The sequence below is a fragment of the Mus caroli genome, unplaced genomic scaffold, assembly GCF_978045245.1.
Source record: "Mus caroli unplaced genomic scaffold, Mus_caroli_1 scaffold_16, whole genome shotgun sequence".
NCBI classification, from domain to species: Eukaryota; Metazoa; Chordata; class Mammalia; order Rodentia; family Muridae; genus Mus; species Mus caroli.
This window is the reverse complement of record NW_028227271.1, coordinates 26,999,050-27,019,988: the sequence shown is the minus strand read 5'-3', so window position 1 is coordinate 27,019,988 and position 20,939 is coordinate 26,999,050. Positions and strand designations below refer to the sequence as shown.

Below are 20,939 nucleotides of genomic sequence, written 5' to 3'. Positions count from 1 at the left end.
CTTCCTCATCCTCTGGGCGCTGTCTCCTGAGTGCTGGGATTTATGGGAAGTTGTCTCTCTGCCAATCCAATATTGTGGTTTGTGGTTGGTTGACTCCACAGCTGTCGGCGCCCTAGATGTGGCAGGCTGACTGTAGCATGTCCATATGAACCATTCTAGCATAAACTGATAAAGATACGGATATTCCTTTAGAGGACAATTTGATACTCTGTATCTCTCAGAGAAGTTTCTTTGTGCAGGGTGTACTGGCTAGTTTTGTGTCAACTTGACACAGCTGGAGTTATCACAGAGAAAGGAGCTTCAGTTGAAGAAATGCCTCCATGAGATCCAGCTGTGGGGCATTTTCTCAATTAGTGATCAAGGGGGAAAGGCCCCTTGTGGGTGGGACCATCTCTAGGCTGGTAGTCTTAGGTTCTATAAGAGAGCAGACTGAGCAAGCCAGGGGAAGCAAGCCAGTAAGGAACATCCCTCCATGGCTTCTGCATCAGCTCCTGCTTCCTGACCTGCTTGAGTTCCAGTCTTGACTTCCTTGGTGATGGACAGCAATGTGGAAGTGTAAGCTGAATAAACCCTTTCCTCCCCAACTTGCTTTTTCGTCATGATGTTTGTGCAGGAATAGAAACCCTGACTAAGACACAGGGGATGGTGGATAACCCAGAACTCACAACTAGCCAAGGTACCAGTGGCTGAGTGTAGAGTGTTCAGTCACAAATAAGACATCTATGGCATGTCTCCTCTTTGGGCTTCAGGCCAAGTTTTTCCACCAAGTGCATGGGCCAATCGTGTTTAAGTATTCATGTATGTGTGTATGCCTTGGTGCACAGGTGTGTGCGTGCGAGTGTGGAGGCTAGAGTTTGACATGAATATAACCCCCTTCAGTCACCTTCACTTTAGTTTTGAGGCTAGAGTTTGACATGAATAACCCCCTTCAGTCACCTTCACTTTAGTTTTGAGATAGTGTCTCCTACAGAGCCTGACTGGTTGGCAAGTCTCAGGATCCCCCTGGCCCCACCTCCCCAGCTTGGATGATATAGGCACAGTGGCTTTTTACTGTGGCTGCTGAGAATCAAACTCACACCTGCACAGCAAACACTTCACCAACCTGAGCCTTCTACCAAGTGTTGGTCTTTAAAACAGTTTGCATGGAAGGATTTCCGGGGCCAGTTAATAGTTTTGGTGCTGCTTTCCTCGTGGGGTTGTGACCCGGGTCACACATCTGTATCTGATCCAGTGGTGTAGAAGGCACGAGGCCCTTTGTGCTCACAGAGAAGAACAGAGAAGTTTCTCCTAGATAAACCAGGAATCTCATCCATGTAGGCTTTTCACAGCAGGAAGAGTTATACCTATCTCTGTTTTGGATTGGAAGTATTTAATAGCCTGATACAGACCTTTGCTGTCCGCAGAGCTGAATCCCCAGCCTCTTCCCAGACCCCCTGAGCATCCTATCTCAGTCAGTTAGAACCCATTCTTGTGGAGGAGGTCACAGGTACTTTGCCAAAGACATGTTTGTTGCCATGGAGTTTTGATGTGGTCATGCCTTAAGCTTTATTGTGGTAATTGTCACTCGGAAACTTTTTTTCCAAGGTTGTACTATGTTTAGTGATGTCGAAAATAAACTGCTCGGGTCAGATTTCAGAAGTTTGAAGCAGCACAGGCTAACAAGTTGTGTTGAACCGGATTTCTTTCTTGCCTCGTGTGAATCGTTACTCTGCAGGCTGGTAGTGGGTTTGCAGACAACCCCTCACCCCCAACACACACACACACACACACACACACACACACACAAAGACAGCCTGGGACAGGAGGGAACCTAGTGGGTACAGCCACTGTGAGTTTATGGCATTTGGGATGTCTGCTGGGTAACGTAGCACATACTCTGGGGCATCTCACAATGGCTTAAAGATATCAACATTAGAATGGTGTGCACCTTACAGATGGAGAATCAGGCCAAGGGTGGGTTATTCTGATTCACAGTCATGCAAGCATAGATGTCTGTGGCCTTCCAGGTCCTAGCTCAGCAGCAACCGCTTAGTGTGGAGCCTGACACACAGCTGGGAAGAAGCAATGAAGGGTTCTTTAGCAGGGCTGGGGATGGAATTCAGGGTCTGGCACACGCAAGCGCTCTTACCCTGAGCCACGCCAATGGCCAGTCCTCTGTCTATACACCTCACAGTGTGTGTAAAGGAAGAGAGGAAAGTGAAACATTCAAACAGTATACTTCCCAGCAAGGCCCCTATTCTGGGAAATGGTTTTAGAAGCCAGGCTGCAGCTTTATGGAATGATTCGAGGTTAAGTAAACCAGTTTCATAATTCCGCTCCCGCCTCCAAGAGCCACCACATTCCAGCCATTGGCCCAGTTGGTGAATGTTCCCATTCTGCCCTGATACTGGTCACAGTGCCCGCTGGACTGATTGGAGGACTCTTGGAGAGGTGAGGTCTGAGCCTGGAGTCATCCTATCTCTGAGAGACATCGGGGAGGGGAGGGCTGCTTCCGGGACCCTAATCAACAAGGAGAGCAGGAGAATAAGAAGCCAGTCACTGCCGGAGGAAAAAGAGCTGACTGGCTAACAAGGCTGGAAGCTCAGGCAGCTAGGAACTAGGTAGTTGGGCAGGGTCTCGGGTTCAGCTCCTAACATATGACAGCTCACTGGGAACCTCACTGGCTCAGATGTGCCAATGAGAGGCACTAACTTCTTATCTACCCAAGTTCTCTCCTTTGAAAAGACTTTGGTTTGTTTTTGTAGCCTGGGTGTAATTATGAAAAGTCCAGAGATGATGGGTCCTTAGCAAGGAATTCCCTAGCTAGCTGTTCCCCAGACAGAGACGCTTCCAACGGCCAGCTAGATTCTGTGGAATTAAAAGGCCCCTGGGTCTGCTTCTCAGGACTGTGTCTGTAGTACTGAGGTTGTCTCTCTTCTGCAGAGAGGACAGATAGGGCTTCTTCCCTGCCGACCACCCTAGCCACTTGGATCTTGGAAGAGAGCACGGTAATCCTTTCAGACATCGCCGCAGCAAGGTACGTTCTGGTCTGCCAGCGGCGGCGGCTCTTGGCAGTGGAAGGCCATTATGGGTCAAAGGTGGAGGAATAGGGCTGGACACTGAAAAACACCCAGATGGCTGGGGTGGGGTGGCCTCTGTGTCAGAGGGCTCGCTAGAATGTGAGTAGCCTGGGTCACTCCCAACAAAGTGTGCGCAGCGTGGGTGGGGTGGTAATGGTGGTTGGTGTGTGCAGTGGGGGGCACAAAGGCCTGTCGAACATTCTTGAGTATTCTCCTCAGTCAAATTTGTCACCTCTGCTTTCTTCTCCTGAGCCGTGACGCTGGGTGGCTCAGTTGCTGCTTGTCCTCTGTCTTTCTCACCTGGTTTGCAGCTTTAACTGCCCCCTCCAGTCTCTGGCTGGACACTCACTTGTCCCTTGCATACATCCCATCAGCAGGATGGCTTAATGGTGCCTTGAGACCAACCAACAGCCAGCCTCCATCAAGCCCCACAACATACGAGCACCTGGCAGCCTTTGGAATGGTGCAGGGGTGGTCAACAGAACAGTTTCTCACCCCCCAGGCTTAACGTTGCCCTTGGCTCATGTATTCCTCATGTGCACTGGGGGAGTCTAAGGGTCCCAAGAACCCAGTCCAGGCTGTCACCCATTCACTCCAAGGATAGCAATGCTCTTCTTCCTGAAAGCCCTTCTGCTTCCTCTTCACAACTTGAAAACCATCCCTACCATGGTCCGCACACCCAAGGCCGGCGTGTCCCTAATATCTTTGCAAACAAGGGCTCTGGAGACCTTGGATCTGATATCTGGTCTCCGACAGTGGCAAAGGTGGCTGGCACAGAGCTCCTGCTCTTGGGATTTCCTGGGCTCTCCTGAGCATCCCTTTGGGTTTTGCATGTGAGCAACAAAGCCATTGACTGAGCCGGTCCCCAACCCTCTTTCCTCAGCTGGTAAGACAGCTCAGCCGGTGAACGGGTCTGCCACCAAGCTTGAGTGCCACCAAGCTTGGTGATCTGGCTTTGTTCTCCAGGACTCACACAGTCGGAGGAAGGGGAGAACCAGTTCCTACACTGTGCTGAGTGCTTCCTTGGGGGGGGGGGGCGGTGCTTGCTGCAGATGGGCTATACCTTAACTAAAAAGCTGTAGTTTGCAGATATCATGGTTAGTATAAGCCATGGCGTGGTATGATTTCAATTCTGCACAGTCTAAAATCCTTCCTTCCTTGAATTTTACAATGTTGCATGCTATTGGCAGCAAATTTGCTTTCTATATTCCAGTTAGAAGACAAGCTGCCTCATAAGGACATGGCTTTGGTACAAACTCCAACCCCGAGCCATCAGACATGGGAGGACTATGAGGCTGATGCTGAGTTGCTAAGGTAACCCAGGGGGTGGACTTCTTGGGAAGGGCTGGTTGTATTGAAGGCAGCATGTGTTCTCTCAATTAGGAATAACCACTTGTCCTGTCCAGTCCACTGCTCTATTGCTGTGAAAAGGCACCACCACCAAGGCAACTCTTAAAATGGAAAGCGTTTAATTGGGGCCTGCTTGCAGTTTTAGAGGCTAATCCATTACCATCATGGTGGGAGCCTGGCGGTGCCCGTGGCACTGGAGTAGAAGCTGAGAGTTTTACATCCTGATCCACAAGCAGGCAGGCAGAGAGAGATAGAGGCCTGGAGAGAACTCTTGAAACCTCAAAGCCCACCCTCATTGATGTACTTCCTCTAGCAAGGCCACACCCACTCCAGCAAGGCCACACCTCCTAATCCTTCTGATCCTTTTAAACAGTTCCACTCCCTAGTGATTAAGTATTCAAATATATGAGCCTATGGGGCCATTCTCATTCAAACCACCACACACCCCTCCAGGATCACTGTGTGGAAAGAGGGATTTATCTCCAGCACTCAGGAGACAGGGGCAGGCGGATCTCAGTTTGAGGCCAGCCTGGTCTACAGAGTGAGTTCCAAGACAGCTAGGGCTACACAGAGAAACCCTGTCTCAAAAAACCAAACCAAACCAAACCAAACCAACCAACCAACCAAACAAACAAACAAACAAACAAAGTCTCCATTATGCTGAGGCAATGTTGTTTCCTTGAGGAGAAAATACTCCATGAGGTTGACTGTAATATTTTGGAGAGTTAAGTAAACATTTAGTCAAATGTACAGTGTTGGGCTCCAAGGACTATGGCAAATGGAGCAGAGACAATGAATGGGGGGTAGGACGGGGGTGGGGAGCAACAGGAAGGGGGTCGGAAACCCTGTGACTACTTATGGAAATCACACTGGGACCAGCTGTGAGGAGGCAGATCAACTTTACTTGGGGTGCTTCAAGGCTTATATAGTTTTGGGGACAGAGGTCCCCAAATATCCAGGATGGGCTAAGGCTGAAGGCATAAAGAACTGAGTGCCTTCTCATTAATATGGGGAAGCATCCCAGAAACTCAGGTGCTAGCTGGCCAGGTTCTCATCAAGAGAATAGAAGTTAAACCTGTAATCTAAGGCTACCTGACATTCTGCAGATAGAGGCATGGGGTTGAGGGGGGGGGAGGGAGGGTTGAACTTCCCAGACAAGGTCAGAGAAGGGGGAGCCCTGCTAGTAAAGGGAGTCCTCCATTTTGCAAGGAGGCTGGAAGGCTATGTGGACACTGATAGCTTTCAGGCTTAATTAGCAGGGCGACGTGATACATGTGAGACAATTTAGTAGAGAGATGCTTTACTTTTCAATACATTCACGAGTTCAAGGCCAGTCACACATTAGTCCACAGCTGGACCCTAGGATCCTGCTACAGCTTAAGGGAAGGCAACAAGGGAGGTGGAATTTCACAGAACTGAAGTGGGGGCTCATTCTCGGCTGGGGACAGGACTACCCAAGGCAGAGGGTTCTGGACATAGCAGGATACAGCTTCCATTGCCTGAAACCACACAGAAATGAAACATCATAGCCATGTAACATGCACTCTGCAATGGTAGCTCCACATCTATGATGCATGTGATCTACGTCAACCACCTCAGGAGACGTGCCATGTAGACAGGCCCACGATGGCTACGCCTTCACAAACAAATCATCATGGTAGACACAGCTTCTAATGTTCTACAAGACAGTATGTCATCTAGACTCTACAGTCTAAAGGACTGTATTCAAAAGACAGGGGCTGCCGGACAGTGGTGGAATATGCCTTTAACCCTGGCACTTAGGAAGCAGAAGCAAGCAGATCTCTGAGTTCAAGGCCAGCCTGGTCTACTATTTAATGAATTCTAAAACAGCCAGGACTACATAGAGAAGCCCTGCTGGGAAAACCAAAACGCAAACCAAACCAAACCAAACAACAGCAAAACAACAGTCAGGGCCTGCAGGCAGGCTTTATATGTAAATACATAAAAGACCGGGACAGTTTATCCATGGGACTTCAGTACTGGAGGACCTTTATATCTGTGGGGGACCTGGTCATGGCACAGGCTATCCTTTAGTGGGAAATCATGACTCCAGCTGACACTGGCGAGAAACAGCAGGATGCTCAGGGCGACTTAGGTTCTGCCGCATCCTGACCTAGAATGTCAGGCTAGAGGCCCCCATCCTAGCTGCATCCCACTTGCCCTGAGCAGTGTACTGGGGAATCCAATGAGCCCAGCACCCCAATAGCAGCAAGAAAGGAATGTAGTCTAGCGCCTGTGCTTCATCTCCTGGAGTGGAGTCCCTGCATCCCAGTGGCGGACAGCAGACCCACAGTCCCATGAGTGACACTCAGCTTGGAAAGGGGCTTGGAGGAGCCAGCTTTGCCCCTCCCAATGCCCTTCCCTCTGTGGAAGGCAAACTCCTCTGGCGGGCAGGTACTCCTTACCCCTCTATCCTGTAACATGCTGGCTAGGGGAAGAAAGGACTTCCTTGAAGGGCCCACCCCTCTGGCTGAGGGACCGAATGAAGGTGGCCAGGGAGAATAGGCAGAAACTGATTACTGCTCATTATGTTCCCTCTCAAAGTGAGATGTGAAAGGCTCAGCCCCTGCTGCCAAAATCAAAATGGTTGGAGAGCAGCTGGTTATACACTCTGACCTCCTCTTCCTCCTCCTCCTCCTCCTCCTCTCCCTCTTCCTTCTTCTCCTCTTTTTCCTCTTCTTCTTTCTCTTCCTCCTCTTCCTCTCCTCCTCTTCTTCTTTCTCCTTTTCTTCCTCCTTCTCCTCCCTCTCTTCCTCATCTTCTTCCTCCTCCCTCTCCTCTTCTCTCTTCCTCCTCTTCTTTCTCCTCCTTCTCTTCTCCCTTTTCCTTTTCCCCTCTTCTTCCTCCTCTTCTTTCTCTTCCTCCTCTTCCTTCTCTTCTTCCTCCTCTTCTTCCTCTTCCTCCTTTTCTTCCTCCTTCTCCCTCTCTTCCTTTTTCTCTTCTTCTTCCTCCTCCCTCTCTTCTTCTTCCTCCTCTTCCTCCTCCTCCTCCTCTTCCCCCTCTTCTTCTTCCCCTCCTGTGCTCAAAACCTGGCTTCCTCACCTCATCCTTCTCCTTTCCACAGGCCCGTTCCCTCCCTCTCCATCCCCCATGTCAGGACAGTGCATTCTCTCCTTCCCTTCTTCAGACACAGTGCTCTAGTCCCTCTGAGCAGGGCTGGAAATGTCCCTCAGGACCATTCCACCTGCCTCATGTCTCTGAGGAGGGCCGAGGTCATGCCTGGTGTTCTGCCCAGTTGTTCCTCCTCTCCGACTTTATCTCCTTATTACACCAGTTGCTTCCTGCAAAGGTTGAGCTCAGGGGCTTTTTAGGGAGATGTGGAAAGGGTTCAGAGTGAAGCCCACCTGGAGGCCACGTGGGCTGGATGAGCAATTGGGTCTTTCTCCTGGGACATTGAAGCCAAGTGTTAGTTTCCCTCACCCACAGGGACAAGAATGACAGTCCTCTGGATGTTGAAGATGACGTTCTGTTTCTAAAACAGTTCCCGAACTGGAGAAAGAAGGAGAAGAAGCGCATTAGAATGCTCTATGCTATCGCAGACCACATTGACGAAAGCCACCAAAAAGCTACCAAGATCAAAGTGGTGACAACCTCTGCGTCAGTTGCCTCTGGAGTCCTGAGTCTCCTGGGTTTGGCCCTGGCTACAACAACTGCAGGGGGAAGCCTGGTCCTCACTGCCGTTGGGCATGGTTTGGGGGCAGTTGCCGGGGTCACCGACATCGTGACCAATGTGAGGAAAAACTCTCGCAATAAAAGAGTCCTTGCTCAGGTCAACAGCATCATGCCTAACAGCGACCAGGAGCTGGAGGGGGTCAAGGGAGAGAAGACAACCTTTGTCACAGCCGCCGGTGAGCTTGTCTACAAATGTGGGAGCGCCTGGGATAACATCAAAAAGCACCTCCGAGCCCTCCAGCTAACCAGAACCCAACCCCACGTCACCTCAGCTGCCAAAAAGCTCATGACTGCCGGCCAAGTATCAGCTCGAAGCAGCAGGCAGGTGCAAAAGGCCTTTGGGGGCACAGCCCTGGCAATGACCAAAAATGCTCTGAGGATGGGACGTGCAGCTGCTGCCCTCTCCCTTGGCCAGGACATATATACTCTCTGGGAGGACTGGAAGGATCTGAAGGCGGCAAACCCAACAGAGCTTGCAGAAGAGTTAAGAGCACGGGCTGCGGAACGGGAGCGGGTGTTAGCTGAACACACCCGTCGCTATAGAAAGCTGCAGGTGAGGGTCGGGTTCTATCTTTTGTTGTTGCTGTTGTTTTTTGTTTGTTTGTTTGTTTTTCTTCTGGAGCTGAGGACTGAGCCCAGGGCCTTACTCTTGCTAGGCAAGCACTCTACCACTGAGCTAAATCTCTAACTCCCAAGGCCAGGTTTTGAAAGAGGCCTGCCTGGAGGCTTCAGCTGGGATCTGTAGAGCCATGTAGATGTTATCTTGTGAAGTCTGCAGAGATGTCTCGCCACATTTCCGTAGCTGTGATAAAGACTATGATCAAAAGGGTTTATTTGGTTCATATGTCCCCAGTCACATAGGGAAGCCAAGGCAGTGAGAGCCCAACCATACTCCATCTCGGGACTGGCCTCCATCTTACAGAGATAAATAAATAAATAAATAAATAAAGCCTGAGAATGACCTTCTGCAGAGCCCAAGCTGTACCCACAAACCAGGAAGGACCCCACGGCTTGTCCTTGGCCAGAGTTACTCCTAGCTACTTCCTAGCAAAGTTAACCAAAGGTTAGTCTGATTGTTTCAGATGCACTTTCTTTTTTTTTGTTTTTTGGTTTTTCGAGACAGGGTTTCTCTGTGTAGCCCTGGCTGTCCTGGAACTCACTCTGTAGACCAGGCTGGCCTCAAACTCAGAAATCCGCCTGCCTCTGCCTCCCGAGTGCTGGGATTAAAGGTGTGTGCCACCATTGCCCGGCTCAGATGCACTTTCAAACTGTTCATTCACGATTGTATACGGTCTTGCTTCAGAGCACTCACCTGTCAGCATCCGTAACAACAATGGTGACAATGGTGACAACGGGTATGACAGTGATTGCAGGGATCACAGAAAGGCAATGGAGGAGCAGAGAGAGAGAGAGAGAGAGAGAGAGAGAGAGAGAAAGAGAGAGAGAGAGAGAGCTGAGTCCATAATGAGCCGGAGAGGTGAAGCCACAGGCTCTGGTCACTGAGACAGTTCTAGAGGGACATCGTATAGAAAATCCCCAACTTCCTGGACCTGGACGCTCACCACTACAGTGCTAAGGGACCAGGTATCTGGCATGCACAAGAGCACTGACTGACCCTAGAGGGTACCTCCTGCTGCTGCATTCAGCCAAAGATAGCCAGTGCTGACTGCTCAGAGTCCAGGGATTATAAAAGCTTCCTGGTGCTTGGAAGAACTTCTTCTCTACCCAATCTGGCAGAACAAAAGGACTTTAGCTAACTGGCTGTTGGCAGCCTGGATCTGGGCCTGTCTGAAAAGAACTGTCTGTTTTTCTGTGGCATTTTGTTAGAGCAGTCTAGGATGACCAAGGCAGGGAGGGGGCTTATGTGGCTTGCCAAGTGTCTTGGTCTGTCTGTGCTGCTGTGACAGAAGGCTGTAGGCTGAGTCGTTTGTTAAGAACAGTCATCTCTGGTCTTGAGACAGGCGAGCCCACAGGCAAGGCACAGCAAGCCCTGGGTCTGAAGGACTCTCTTTTAGCTCCCCAGGAGCTACCTTCTGCTATGTCCTCATCAGGAGGAAGAGGCAAGCAAGCTCCCTTTCTAGGGCAGCTCTCTCTCCCATTCCTAGCAACTTAGGGGACTCTCAGGAGGCCCCATTTCCTAATTCTGTCACACTGGGGACTAGGTAAATCAAAGCTAGGTCGTGGTAAACTGGGTTCAGTGGCAGACACCTTTAATCCCAGCACTTGAGAGGCAGAGGCAAGTGGACCTCCGTGAGTTTGAGGTCAGCCTGGGCTACGTTATTGAATTCTAAGTCAGTCACAGTGGACCCTCTCTCAAAAGAAATGCTAAGTAATGGTAGCGCCAGGATGGCAAATGCCAAACCTGGCCTGAGGCTCTTCTAAGTTAGAGGTTCTCCTTCCTTGCCTCATCCTCTTCTTCTTCCTTCTGCTCTTCCTCTTCTATGTCTTCAAGACAGGGCTTCACTTACACTGTCTGGGATGGCCTTTAACTCACTATATAGCCCCAAGCTGGCCTTGAACTCTCAGCAATCCTCCTGCCTCAGTCTCATGAGTACTGGATTATATCTTGCACCCCCTGCTCCTGACTCTTCTAAAAGCAAGACTTCGACATCATAATTATGTTGCACTCACTTTTGGTTCTGTTTTTTCCCTCAGAGACTCAGCAAAGAGGCCGCAAGGTCCTCTTTGAAAGGAAACAAGGTGACTCAGCCTCCATCCTCCTCGACTGAGAAAGCAAGACTCCGGTGATGGTGACTGACAGATGAAGAGGAGCCTCAGAGACCTTGAGTCTTTGAGATCAGTGAAGGAAGAACAGGGTGGGGGTGGAAGGCTGATGGGGCAATGCCTGTAACTCACATACAGGGAGGTGCCACGGAGTTCCCTAGGGTGTCAGAAGGGAGAGAGAGCCCTGTCAGCCGCACTCTTGAGCCTCCCTTCTTCTTCCCTCTGACCCAGCCATCACCACCACTCTCCTGGGATCCCCCATCACTCACTGTACAAGCCCCTGCTAAGCTTTAGACTGACACCGCTTCCTGCCAGCTTCCATAGTAATTAGCAATGATAAGCTGTGAGGGTCCCTCCCCCACCTCAACCTCTTTCAGTGCTCTCACTCAGTCTCTCAGTCGAGTGAGAACTGTTGGCTCAGAGCCATGCTTGCACACAAAGGTTGTCACTGGAACCTGCTAGGCCAGATTCCAGGGGAAGGAGAGAGTGAAGCCTGTGCCTCACCCCTTCTGCCTCAAGTCCTGAGCTGATTGACTGCCCTGTCTTAAAAACCCTTTTGTGTGTCTCCATTGCTGGTTTGAAAGTCACTTGTGGGTGCTATAACACTTAAAAAGACAAAACAAAACAAAACAAACCCCCACACAGTCGGGGAAGGAAAGGCTAGGGAAGAATGGCACAGGAGGTTTGGGACTGTGGCCCACCCACACAAGACTTCCTGCGTTCTTTCTTCTCAGGCTGTCCAGGTGCTGGCTGTCCACTGCTGTCATCACCCAGGGACCTCCTTCCTAGTTCACTGTAGAATTGAGCCCCTTATCTCTAACCCTTGATAATTCCTCATTTGCTGGCTGATCTGAATTTCCCGCCCTGCTCTCTGTAGTCCCCAGAGCTGCCCACCCTCACCACTGCCCGTGGAATCTGTTGGCACATAAGAGCCTTGGGCTGAGGGGTACCATTGAGCATACCGAGGTCATAAGTTCCTGTCTCCACCTCAGGGGCAGGTAGGTAGTACCCTTGTGGGCTCTGCAGTATGGAAGAGGACTGGGTAGGAGCTCAGGGTCCCCTGATTGGTCAGGATGAACCCAGAGGGAGGAGAAAGAAGAAAGGGGGCTGTTTGTACTTCCCTCTCCAGAGTGTTGGGGTTGCGACTTTTCTGACCCTCATTGTAGTGAAATAAACACTGGCAGAAGCTTACTTCTTGACTACAGGGCTGCTTCCTTTACAGTCAAGCCCCCTCCATCCCCCCCAATGGGACACCTAAGATAAAGACTCCTCCTTGAAAGGGAGCAGAGGAACCCACAGGGAGACAGAAAATTGCACAGGAGGTTTGGGACTGTGGCCCACCCACACAAGACTTCCTGTGTTCTTTCTTCTCAGGCTGTCCAGGTGCTGGCTGTCCACTTTTTCAACAGAAAAAGTGTGGGGTTTGTGAGTGGGTGCGTGCGTGTGTGTGTGCGCGTGCGTGTACATATGTACTTAGTACTTAGGATGGAAGCAGGGCCTCAAGGATGCTGATGTTTATAAAAGATAAAGGGGGCAAGGTATGGTCTATGGAGGTGTGGGGGAAGGACGTGCCTCTGCAGGTCTATGTTGAGGCATCCCTTCCCCCTGAGGGACCAGCCACACAATGGTATAGTATAGAATAGAGTTTATTCAGGGCATGGAGAGGGGCGTTAAGAGGGTTGAAGAGGCAGAGAAAGGCAGAGAGAGAGAGAGACAGTAGAGAAGTAGAGAGGTAGAGGAATAGAGGCCATGAGCACATGGAGAGAGAGGGGGAAAGGGAAGCAGAGAAAGAACAAGAGAGCAAGAAAGCGAGAACGGGCGAGCAGCCCCTTTTATAGTGGGTCAGGCCTACCTGGCTGTTGCCTGGTAACTGTGGGGCAGAGCTTAGACAGAATGCTCACAGATACCACATCAGTGCTGTATCCTACAGCCCTGGGAGCTATGAGATGACCCTACAGCACTGTGGGGTGGGTGGCTTTGTTTATAAATCCTGAGACCTACAGGGAAGTGGAATTCTAGTGGAATCAGTGTATCTAGGGTCAACATCAGAATGAAAAGGCTGATTTTCAATGTACCTAGGGTAGATATCAGAATGAAGAGTTGTTTTCAGAAGTACTTTGACCCTGAAAGCATCATTATAGAACAGTGCTTGTCTTCCATTATCTATGAAGTTGTTTCCCTGAAGGAGCTTTACAGCCTGTAGGTGACTTTGGTCACAAAACGGAATGTCTTGCATTATTGGGCACTGCAGACAGTGCACAGTAAGGACTGAAGTTGCAGGGGCATGGTGTTTTTCTTCACAAAACATAACAGATCCGATGAGGGGCTTTGGCATGAGAAATGTGTTCCCCTACCCCCCACCAAAAAAAAAACCCAACCAACCAAACAAAAAACTGTGTAACACTCAATGGATGTGTGTCTGTACATCTGTTCCAGGTTCAGTTCATCAAGACTGCTCCTCCCTGCTGCCTCAGAGCCCAATTACACTCTGGAGTGACCCTCTTTCTTTGATCGACCCATGTGACTCAGAACACCCACATATGAGTTTGAAACAATCGATCAAATAAATGAATGAATGAAGCCGGGTGGTGGCAGCACATGCACTCATGAGGCAGAGGCAGGCAGATCGTTTAAGTTTGAGGCCAGCCTAATCTACAGAGTGAATTTCAGGACAGCCAGGGTAACACAGAGAAACCCTGCTGTCTCAAAAAAACATTAAAAAAAAAAAAAAAGCAATGAACTAACAAGATGTAAGGGTGAAGAATGATATCCAAGACTCAGATAATATTCAGGGGTCTACCATTCACCCAGATGGAGAGGCCCAGGTGAACTCACAGGCTCAATTTAAAGCAGATTAGGGAATTCCAGGGAGGGAGTGGGTGACCTTTATCTTGATTGGTTGGTCTGGTCACTAGGGGTATGGGTGTCTTTAGGATTGGCTAGGGCTCTGGGGACAATCCAGAACCGTTGCTGGGGAAACCTGGAAACTGTTGCTGAGGAAGCCTGGAAACTGTTGCTGACTCATTGCTCTTGCCTCAGGCTAAGTAAGTGTCTGGGCAGCCTCTGATTGGCTGCCCAGGGGCTGTGGGTTTTTTTTTTTTTCCAGTAACTGACTTGCCCAAACTTGCCCAATTCTGGGAAACAGAAACTTAGACCTATTCACCTGAACTGCCAGTTTGAAGCCTGTCATGGACTCAGTCTGGCTCAGTCCTTTCAAAATGCAAGCATAAATAAATAAATTGATAGAATCCTGTACTGTGCAGCATTGAGTCTGCTTCAGTTGTTCTTATTCAGTTCCTTCTCAGCTTGTGCTAGCATTTGAAGAGGTGAGCTTGCCACTTCTGGATGCTGCTGTGTCTCCTCACAATAGTGGACCCTGGAACCAGAAACCAAACACCCTTCCTTCCCTGAGTTGACATTTATCACAGCATTAAGAAAGTTTTGCATTCTGCAAAAAACATCTGTTGGGTTTCTGGTAGGTGTTGGCTGAATCTGTCATCTCTTTCGGTAACATTAGCATCTAAACCACTGGCTCTGGACTTTCCTAATGCTGTGACCCTTTAACACAGCTCCTAATGATGTGTGACCCCCAAATATAAAATTATTTCATTGCTACTTCATCACTATGATTTTGCTACTGTACCCCAGGCGGTGGGGGCACATGCCTTTAATCCCAGCACTTGGGAGGCAGAGGCAGGTGGATTTCTGAGTTTGAGGCCAGCCTGGTCTACAAAGTGAGTTCCAGGACAGCTAGAGCTACACAGAGAAACACTGTCTTGGAAAAAAAAAAAAAAAACCAAAAACCAAAAACCAAATGATTCATAGTGTAAATATCTGATAGGAGACCCAGGGAGTTGTGACCTATAGGTTGAGGGCCACTGGTCTAAACACTGTTGAAGCTTCCTGCTGGAGAGCACAGGGCATCTTTTCATCTATAAGTGTTTTCTGTTCTTTCAGTGATGTTTATGGTTTTACAGTATAACTTCTTCACTTTCTTGGGCACCAACAATTTGAATATGACTTCTGCATGCGTCAAGTCTGTCAGTGCCTTTTACAGCTCTGTGACAAATGAAAAGAAAAAAGCAGGGGTGTGAGAAAAGTTCCATTTGCGTTCAGGGTTTCAGAGGATCTCAGTGCACACTTCAGCCAGTTAGAATCCAAGCTTTCCAGCATGGTTGCCAGTTGGGGACCAGACATTCCAAGTACGAGCCTGCGGAGAACACCCCAGATCTAACCACTGACCTACAGGGCAGGCTGTGACTAATGCTGAGGTCTAGAGGAGCTGAGAGAAGGCCGAGAAACTCTGGAAAGGAGAGTGTCTTTTTCCTCAAGTTCCAGTCTGCCAGTATTCTTGACGGCAGTGTAGAGTAGCATTTGGGAAGACCCCAGGTTGAAGTTTGAGCCTATTGTTTGGTGTGTTATTTGGTTTGGTTTGTGGGACACAGCTGTATCTTAGCTTATGATATAAACCCCAGAATTATGCATGCCAAATTAGCACACATTTTGTCCTAGTCCTGAACCCTGAGTGGCTTGAGGAAAAACTATTCGGCTAAGAAACCAAAAATCTTTTTTTTTTTTCTTTAATCTTAAAGGGACAGAGTGTGTTTTTTATTTGGAAATCTGAAATTCATTTTTTTTTTTAAAGTGAGTTTTTGCCTCACATTGGGTTTTAGTGTTTTGTAAAAAACTTTAATCTCAACCCGGGGTTTCTACCCTGCCTTTGACCATGTAGTTCCCAGATAAAAGACATTCAACTTTTATATTTACAATAAGCCTTAACCAGCACTAGAGCTAGGCAAATATCTATCCTCTATACTATTAAAATCTATTTCCTATCGATAATCCTGAGTTGTTACTTATTATGTTTCATCTGGGCTGGTCTTACCTCCGATTGGCCAGCTCACAGGACCATGTTATCTTGACTCTTTTTTTTTTTTTTTTTTTTGAGACAGGGTTTCTCTGTGTAGCCCTGGCCGTCCTGGAACTCACTTTGTAGACCAGGCCGGCCTCGAACTCAGAAATCCGCCTGCCTCTGCCTCCCAAGTGCTAGGATTAAAGGCGTGCGCCACCACTGCCCGGCTTTATCTTGACTCTTAACCCTGGCGGCTTCTCCTCCATTCATCTTCTTCTCCCCCTTGTGGTTCTCCTCTGACCCCCAAGCCCTAAAACCCTAAAACCCTGCCTATGTCTCTTCTGCCCAACTATTGGCTGTTGCCATCTTTATTCACCAATCAGAAATAACCTTGAGGCAAGATCACATTAGCACCACTTGGGTCTACACGTGGATTCTCTCTTCTCTGGGGCAACCAGGTCTGGAGGGACCAGTATTAGCATTAAAATACAAGAACCATCAGGCCAAGCAACTGTAAGTATCTGCTGAATCTCAAGCATTGATTTCCAAGGCGGATGGAGAATGGCTCGAACTAGATTGTCTTAGTTTGGGCTTCATTGCTGTGAACAGACACCATGACCATGGCAACTCTTATAAAGGACAACACTTAATTGGGGCTGGCTTGCAATTTCAGAGTTCAGTCCATTATTGTCATGGCTGCAGACAGACAAACTTGGTGCTTGAGGAGCTGAGAGCTCCACATCTGGATCCCAGGAAGTGACAGCAACACACTTCCTCCAACAAGACCACCTCTATGCCCACAAGACCACACCTCCTAGTAGTGGCATGCCCTGTGAGCCAAGAAGACCATTTTCTTTCAAATCTAGCCTTGGAACTGAGATGCTGGCTCCATTGAAAGCAGCCACATAAAAGGATAAAGCCACACAGCACCAGGCTTGGAGCTCCACAAAGACTTATGCCCAAAGTCCTGAGCAATAGTCTCTGAGTATCATTTGTCATCAGTCCATAAGAAGACATAAGAATTAAGATGGGGACTGGGGAGATGGCTCAGCAGGGAAAGGTGTTGCTGACTGCTTGAGAGGCTGAGTTTGGTCCCTGAGGTTAAACATGGGAGAAGAGGAGGACAAACTCCCACCAGTTCTCACAGGGGTGGAATGGCACATGTGGTCCCCATACACAAAACAGATAAGCAAAACAAAGAATTAAGCAGGGGAGTCAAAAGTTGATCTTCCTTGCTGGCAGAGCCGTCGGAGAGTGAGGTTCTGGCCTGAGTCATGAGCACATCTGGCTTTAGCTGAACTGTGTCCCCTCTCAGGGGTGGGCTCCCCCTGGACTCTCTCTCTCACATCAGGAACAAAAGGCCAAGAGTTCTGCAAGCAGCCAGGACTTAGGGACAGGGAAAGGAGCTGCTGGGCAGCTGGGGCCCCAGCTTGAAACAACTAATGGATAAACTCCTGCCTGTGGATCTGGAGGGGTAGGAGGGAGGTGGCTGTTATAATTTTCTTCATAGGGACACAGAAAAGACATGTCTTAGGCAACATGTAAGCTAAAGGTCACCTTAGACAATTTGTGTGTTCATGTATATGTGTGTGTACATCCATACGTGTGCATGCATGTATATGTGCGTGCATATACATGTATATGTGCATGGGTGCACATATATGTGTGCATGTACATGTGTGCATTCATGTGTGCACCTGTATGACTATGCATGTGTGCATGCATATGTGTGTGTGTGGTGCATTTAGAATCTGTCAACACTGAGTGTCTTCTCCAGTCCCTCTGATGTTTTGGTGGGGATGTGTGGTGGGTGGAGCAGGACAGCGTCTCTCATTGAATCTGCAACTCATTCATTTTAGTAGGCAAGGCCCTGGGAATCCTCCAGGCTCTTCACATGCTGCCACACTTGGCTTTTAAGTGAGTGCGGAGATCTGCGCTCAGGTCCTCATGCTGATGTGGTAGGCACTTTACCCAAGCCTCCACTCAAAATGGTTGTTTGTTTTTGTTTTTCGAGACAGGGTTTCTCTGTGTAGCCCTGGCTGTCCAGGAACTCACTTTGTAGACCAGGCTGGCCTAGAACTCAGAAATCTGCCTGCCTCTGCCTCCCAAGTGCTGGGATTAAAGGCGTGCACCACCACCCCCCTCAAAATGTTTTAATGTCTATCATCTATCCATCTATCTGTCTATCTTCTGTTTGTCTGTCTATCTTTTATCTGTCTACCTGTCTATCTTCTATCTATCTATCTATCTATCTATCTATCTATCTATCTATCTATCTATCTATCTGTATGTGCACACACATATGTGCACGTGGTGTACATGAGAGTGTAGGCATATACACACCATAGTGTGAGTGTGGAAGTCGGAGGACAGTTTTGGATGTCGACATTTGCCTTTTACCTTGTCACAGGGTCTCTTGTTTGCTTCTACATATGACAGACTAACTGACCTTCTGGCTTCTGGGGATTCTCCTGTCTCCATCTACCACCTCCTGGTTACAGTGCTGGGATTACAGATAACGCCACTTAAATGCTCGCCTTTTATGGGGATTTGAACTCAGATTCTTGGCAGGTACTTTTAGCCACTGAACTATCTCCCTGTTAACTATTTTTTAACTGAGTTTGACATTTATAAAAGCTTGTTTGTGTGTGCGTGTATGTTTTTTTTTTTTTTAAAGATTTATTTATTGATTATATGTAAGTACACTGTAGCTGTCTTCAGACACTCCAGAAGAGGGCATCAGATCTCATTACAGATGGTTGTGAGCCACCATGGGGTTGCTGGGATTTGAACTCAGGACCTTCGGGAGAGCAGTTAGTGCTCTTAACCACTGAGCCATCTCTCCAGCCCCGTGTGTGTATGTTTATGTGAGTGTGTGCATGCTGGTATCAGTAGAGGCCAGAAGAGGGCATCATATCCCTGGAAGGGACACAGGTGGTTGGGAGCTGTTTGACAGAGAGGCAGAGAATCAACCATTCTCTGGAACGACAGAGTTCTAGTTATGCTTTGACTGTTGTGAGGAAGGACCATGACCAAGGAGACTTCCAGAGAGAGAGGAGTGTATTTAGGCTTTTGATTTCAGAGAGTTAGTGTCCAAGATGGCAGACTGACGCTGTGGCACCAGGAACAGGAAGCTGAGCACTCACGTCTTGAACTGAACCAGTGACGTATTTCCTCCAGCAAGATAACACTGCCAAACACCGCCACCAACTGGGGACCCCACACGTTGCAAATCCTCTGAGCAGCTGTCACTTCTAGCCCCTTACTTGAGTTTCAGAATATGTGATAGTTTGAATAAGACATGTCCCCTACAGTCTTGGGCACTGGAACACTTGGCTCCCAGTTGATGGTGCTGTTTGGGGAGGCTTAGATGATGCAGCCTTGCTAGAGGAAGTCACTGGGGGTGAGCTTTGAAATGTAAAAGTCTCACCTACTTACAGTTTGCTCTCTCTGTGCTATGCTTTTGGTTCAAGATGTGAGCTCTCAGGCTTCCTGTCCCTGCCTCTATGCCTCCTACCATGACGGGATTCTTAGCTCTGTGGAGCCCTAAGCCAAAATAAACTCTTATGTATATAAGTTGTCTTGGTCATTGTGGGGTTTTTATTTGTTCATTTGTTTGTTTGGTTTGGTTTTTGGTTTTTTTCGAGACAGGGTTTCTCTGTGTAGCCCTGGCTGTCCTGGAACTCACTCTGTAGAACAGGCTGGCCTCGAACTCAGAGATCCACCTGTCCCTGCCTCCTGAGTGCTGGGATTAAAGGTGTGCACCACTACTGCCCTGCTGGCAGTTTATCACAAGAGAAAAGTAACTGATATAGAATATTGAATATACAGTTTAATTCTTACATACTTATTTATTAGGTATGATCAAGGTATGAACTACCACCAGCTTCTGTTGAGTCTCCTGGTCTTGTCTGCAGTCAGCACTCACTGTATTTGTTTTGTATGGTTGTAATAAACAACTGTGAACTTAGCTCCTTAAACAACACCCATGGCGTATGTCACTGTGTTCTGTGCGAAAAGTCCCAGCAGCTCAGCTCCCTGGCAAGCTCGCCTTGGCTTTGAACAAGGCCAAAATCCGGGTGTCGGCTGGCCCAGCTCTTGTCTCACTGCTGGGGGGGGGGGGCAGAAGGCACTTCCATTTCACAACCGTTGTCGGCAGAATTAATTTCCTCCCAGGATTTCCAGAACAGGCCTGTTCACAAGTTCTTTCTCTGTGCCTTCAAGGATTGCCACATCTCTTCCACCTTGCTACATTCTATCTAAACTCCACCCCACCCCATCTTACCTGGCAACAGCCAGGTATGCTCCACCCCACAGTTACCTGCCAACAGTCAGGTAGACTTGACCCACTATAAAAGGGGCTGCTTGTCCCCTCCTCCCTCTCTTGCTCTCTAGTTTCTGTCTTGCCCTCCTGGGCTCTTCCCTTCCTCCCTCCCCTATTCCTTTCCCCTATCTGCACGTGTTCATGGCCAGCCTCTATTTCTCTTTTCTCTTCTCTTCTCTTTCTTCTCTTCTCTTTCTTCTCTTCTCTTCTCTTCTCTTCTCTTCTCTTCTCTTCTCTTCTCTTCTCTTCTCTTCTCTTCACTCCTCTCCTCTCCTCTCCTCTCCTCTCCTCTCCTCTCCTCTCCTCTCCTCTCCTCTCCTCTCCTCTCCTCCCCTCCCCTCCCCTCTTCTCTTCCTCTCTCTCTCTCTCTCTCTCTCTCTCTCTCTCTCTCTCTCTCTCTCTCTCTCTGATTTTCTTTCTCTGTCTCTACTCCCTCAACTCCCCTCCCCATGCCCTGAATAAACTTTATTCTATATTATACCTCATCTGGCCTCTCAGGGGAAAGGGATGCCTCAGCATGGGCTCGCCAAGACATCCCCTTCCCCCATACCTGATTACACATCCATAGACCATATACTATCTCTATCTTTTTGTAAACACATCCCTCGAGACACAGAGAGCTCCCACCCAGGTGACTCTCCTCTCCTGAGGTTACAGATGTAGTTCCATCTTGCCGGGTGTGGTTAGCAGTACCACTCCACATCAGGCTTCTGTGCAGCCAGGCTGGACACTTTCACCACAGCATTGGCTGGGTATTCGACATCTCTGATAAGCACATGGTATAAGCCAGGCTTGTTGTTCCAGGAGCAGAACAGTCCCTTGCACCTAGGCTCAGCTTTTCCTCACACTTCCCCTAGGCACTCTCCGGAGTGTTGGTGGTACATCTGTGCCTTGAAGACAAGCTGTTCCTTACAAATATGGCTGGTCCTCTGTTCCT

The 20,939-nt window shown here is 48.8% G+C and overlaps 1 protein-coding gene across 4 annotated transcripts; it reads left to right on the top strand.

The window, feature by feature from the left end:
• The first annotated feature begins 2,342 nt into the window (after positions 1–2,342).
• Positions 2,343–12,017, top strand: LOC110310927 (apolipoprotein L6). Of its 4 annotated transcripts, XM_021184105.3 has the most exons (5): positions 2,468–2,600; positions 2,923–3,016; positions 4,273–4,373; positions 7,857–8,655; positions 10,758–12,017. In XM_021184105.3, the coding sequence occupies exons 3-5, from the start codon at positions 4,300–4,302 to the stop codon at positions 10,848–10,850; spliced, it is 966 nt and encodes a 321-aa protein (XP_021039764.1). In that variant the 5' UTR covers positions 2,468–2,600; positions 2,923–3,016; positions 4,273–4,299; the 3' UTR covers positions 10,851–12,017. The 4 variants fall into 4 exon arrangements, with proteins under 4 accessions (XP_021039763.1, XP_021039762.1, XP_021039764.1 ...); XM_021184104.3 differs by lacking the exons at positions 2,468–2,600; positions 10,758–12,017 and adding an exon at positions 2,343–2,430 and having other exon boundaries at positions 7,857–8,805; XM_021184103.3 differs by lacking the exon at positions 10,758–12,017 and having other exon boundaries at positions 2,466–2,600; positions 7,857–8,805.
• The last annotated feature ends 8,922 nt before the right edge of the window (positions 12,018–20,939 follow it).

Bases quoted from the DNA above. Each gene is read 5' to 3' on its own strand.
- LOC110310927 (XM_021184104.3), top strand. From the start codon at position 4,300: ATGGCTTTGGTACAAACTCCAACCCCGAGCCATCAGACATGGGAGGAC. The intron at 4,374-7,856 runs GTAACCCAGGGG...CCTCACCCACAG, and splicing joins GCTGATGCTGAGTTGCTAAG to GGACAAGAATGACAGTCCTC.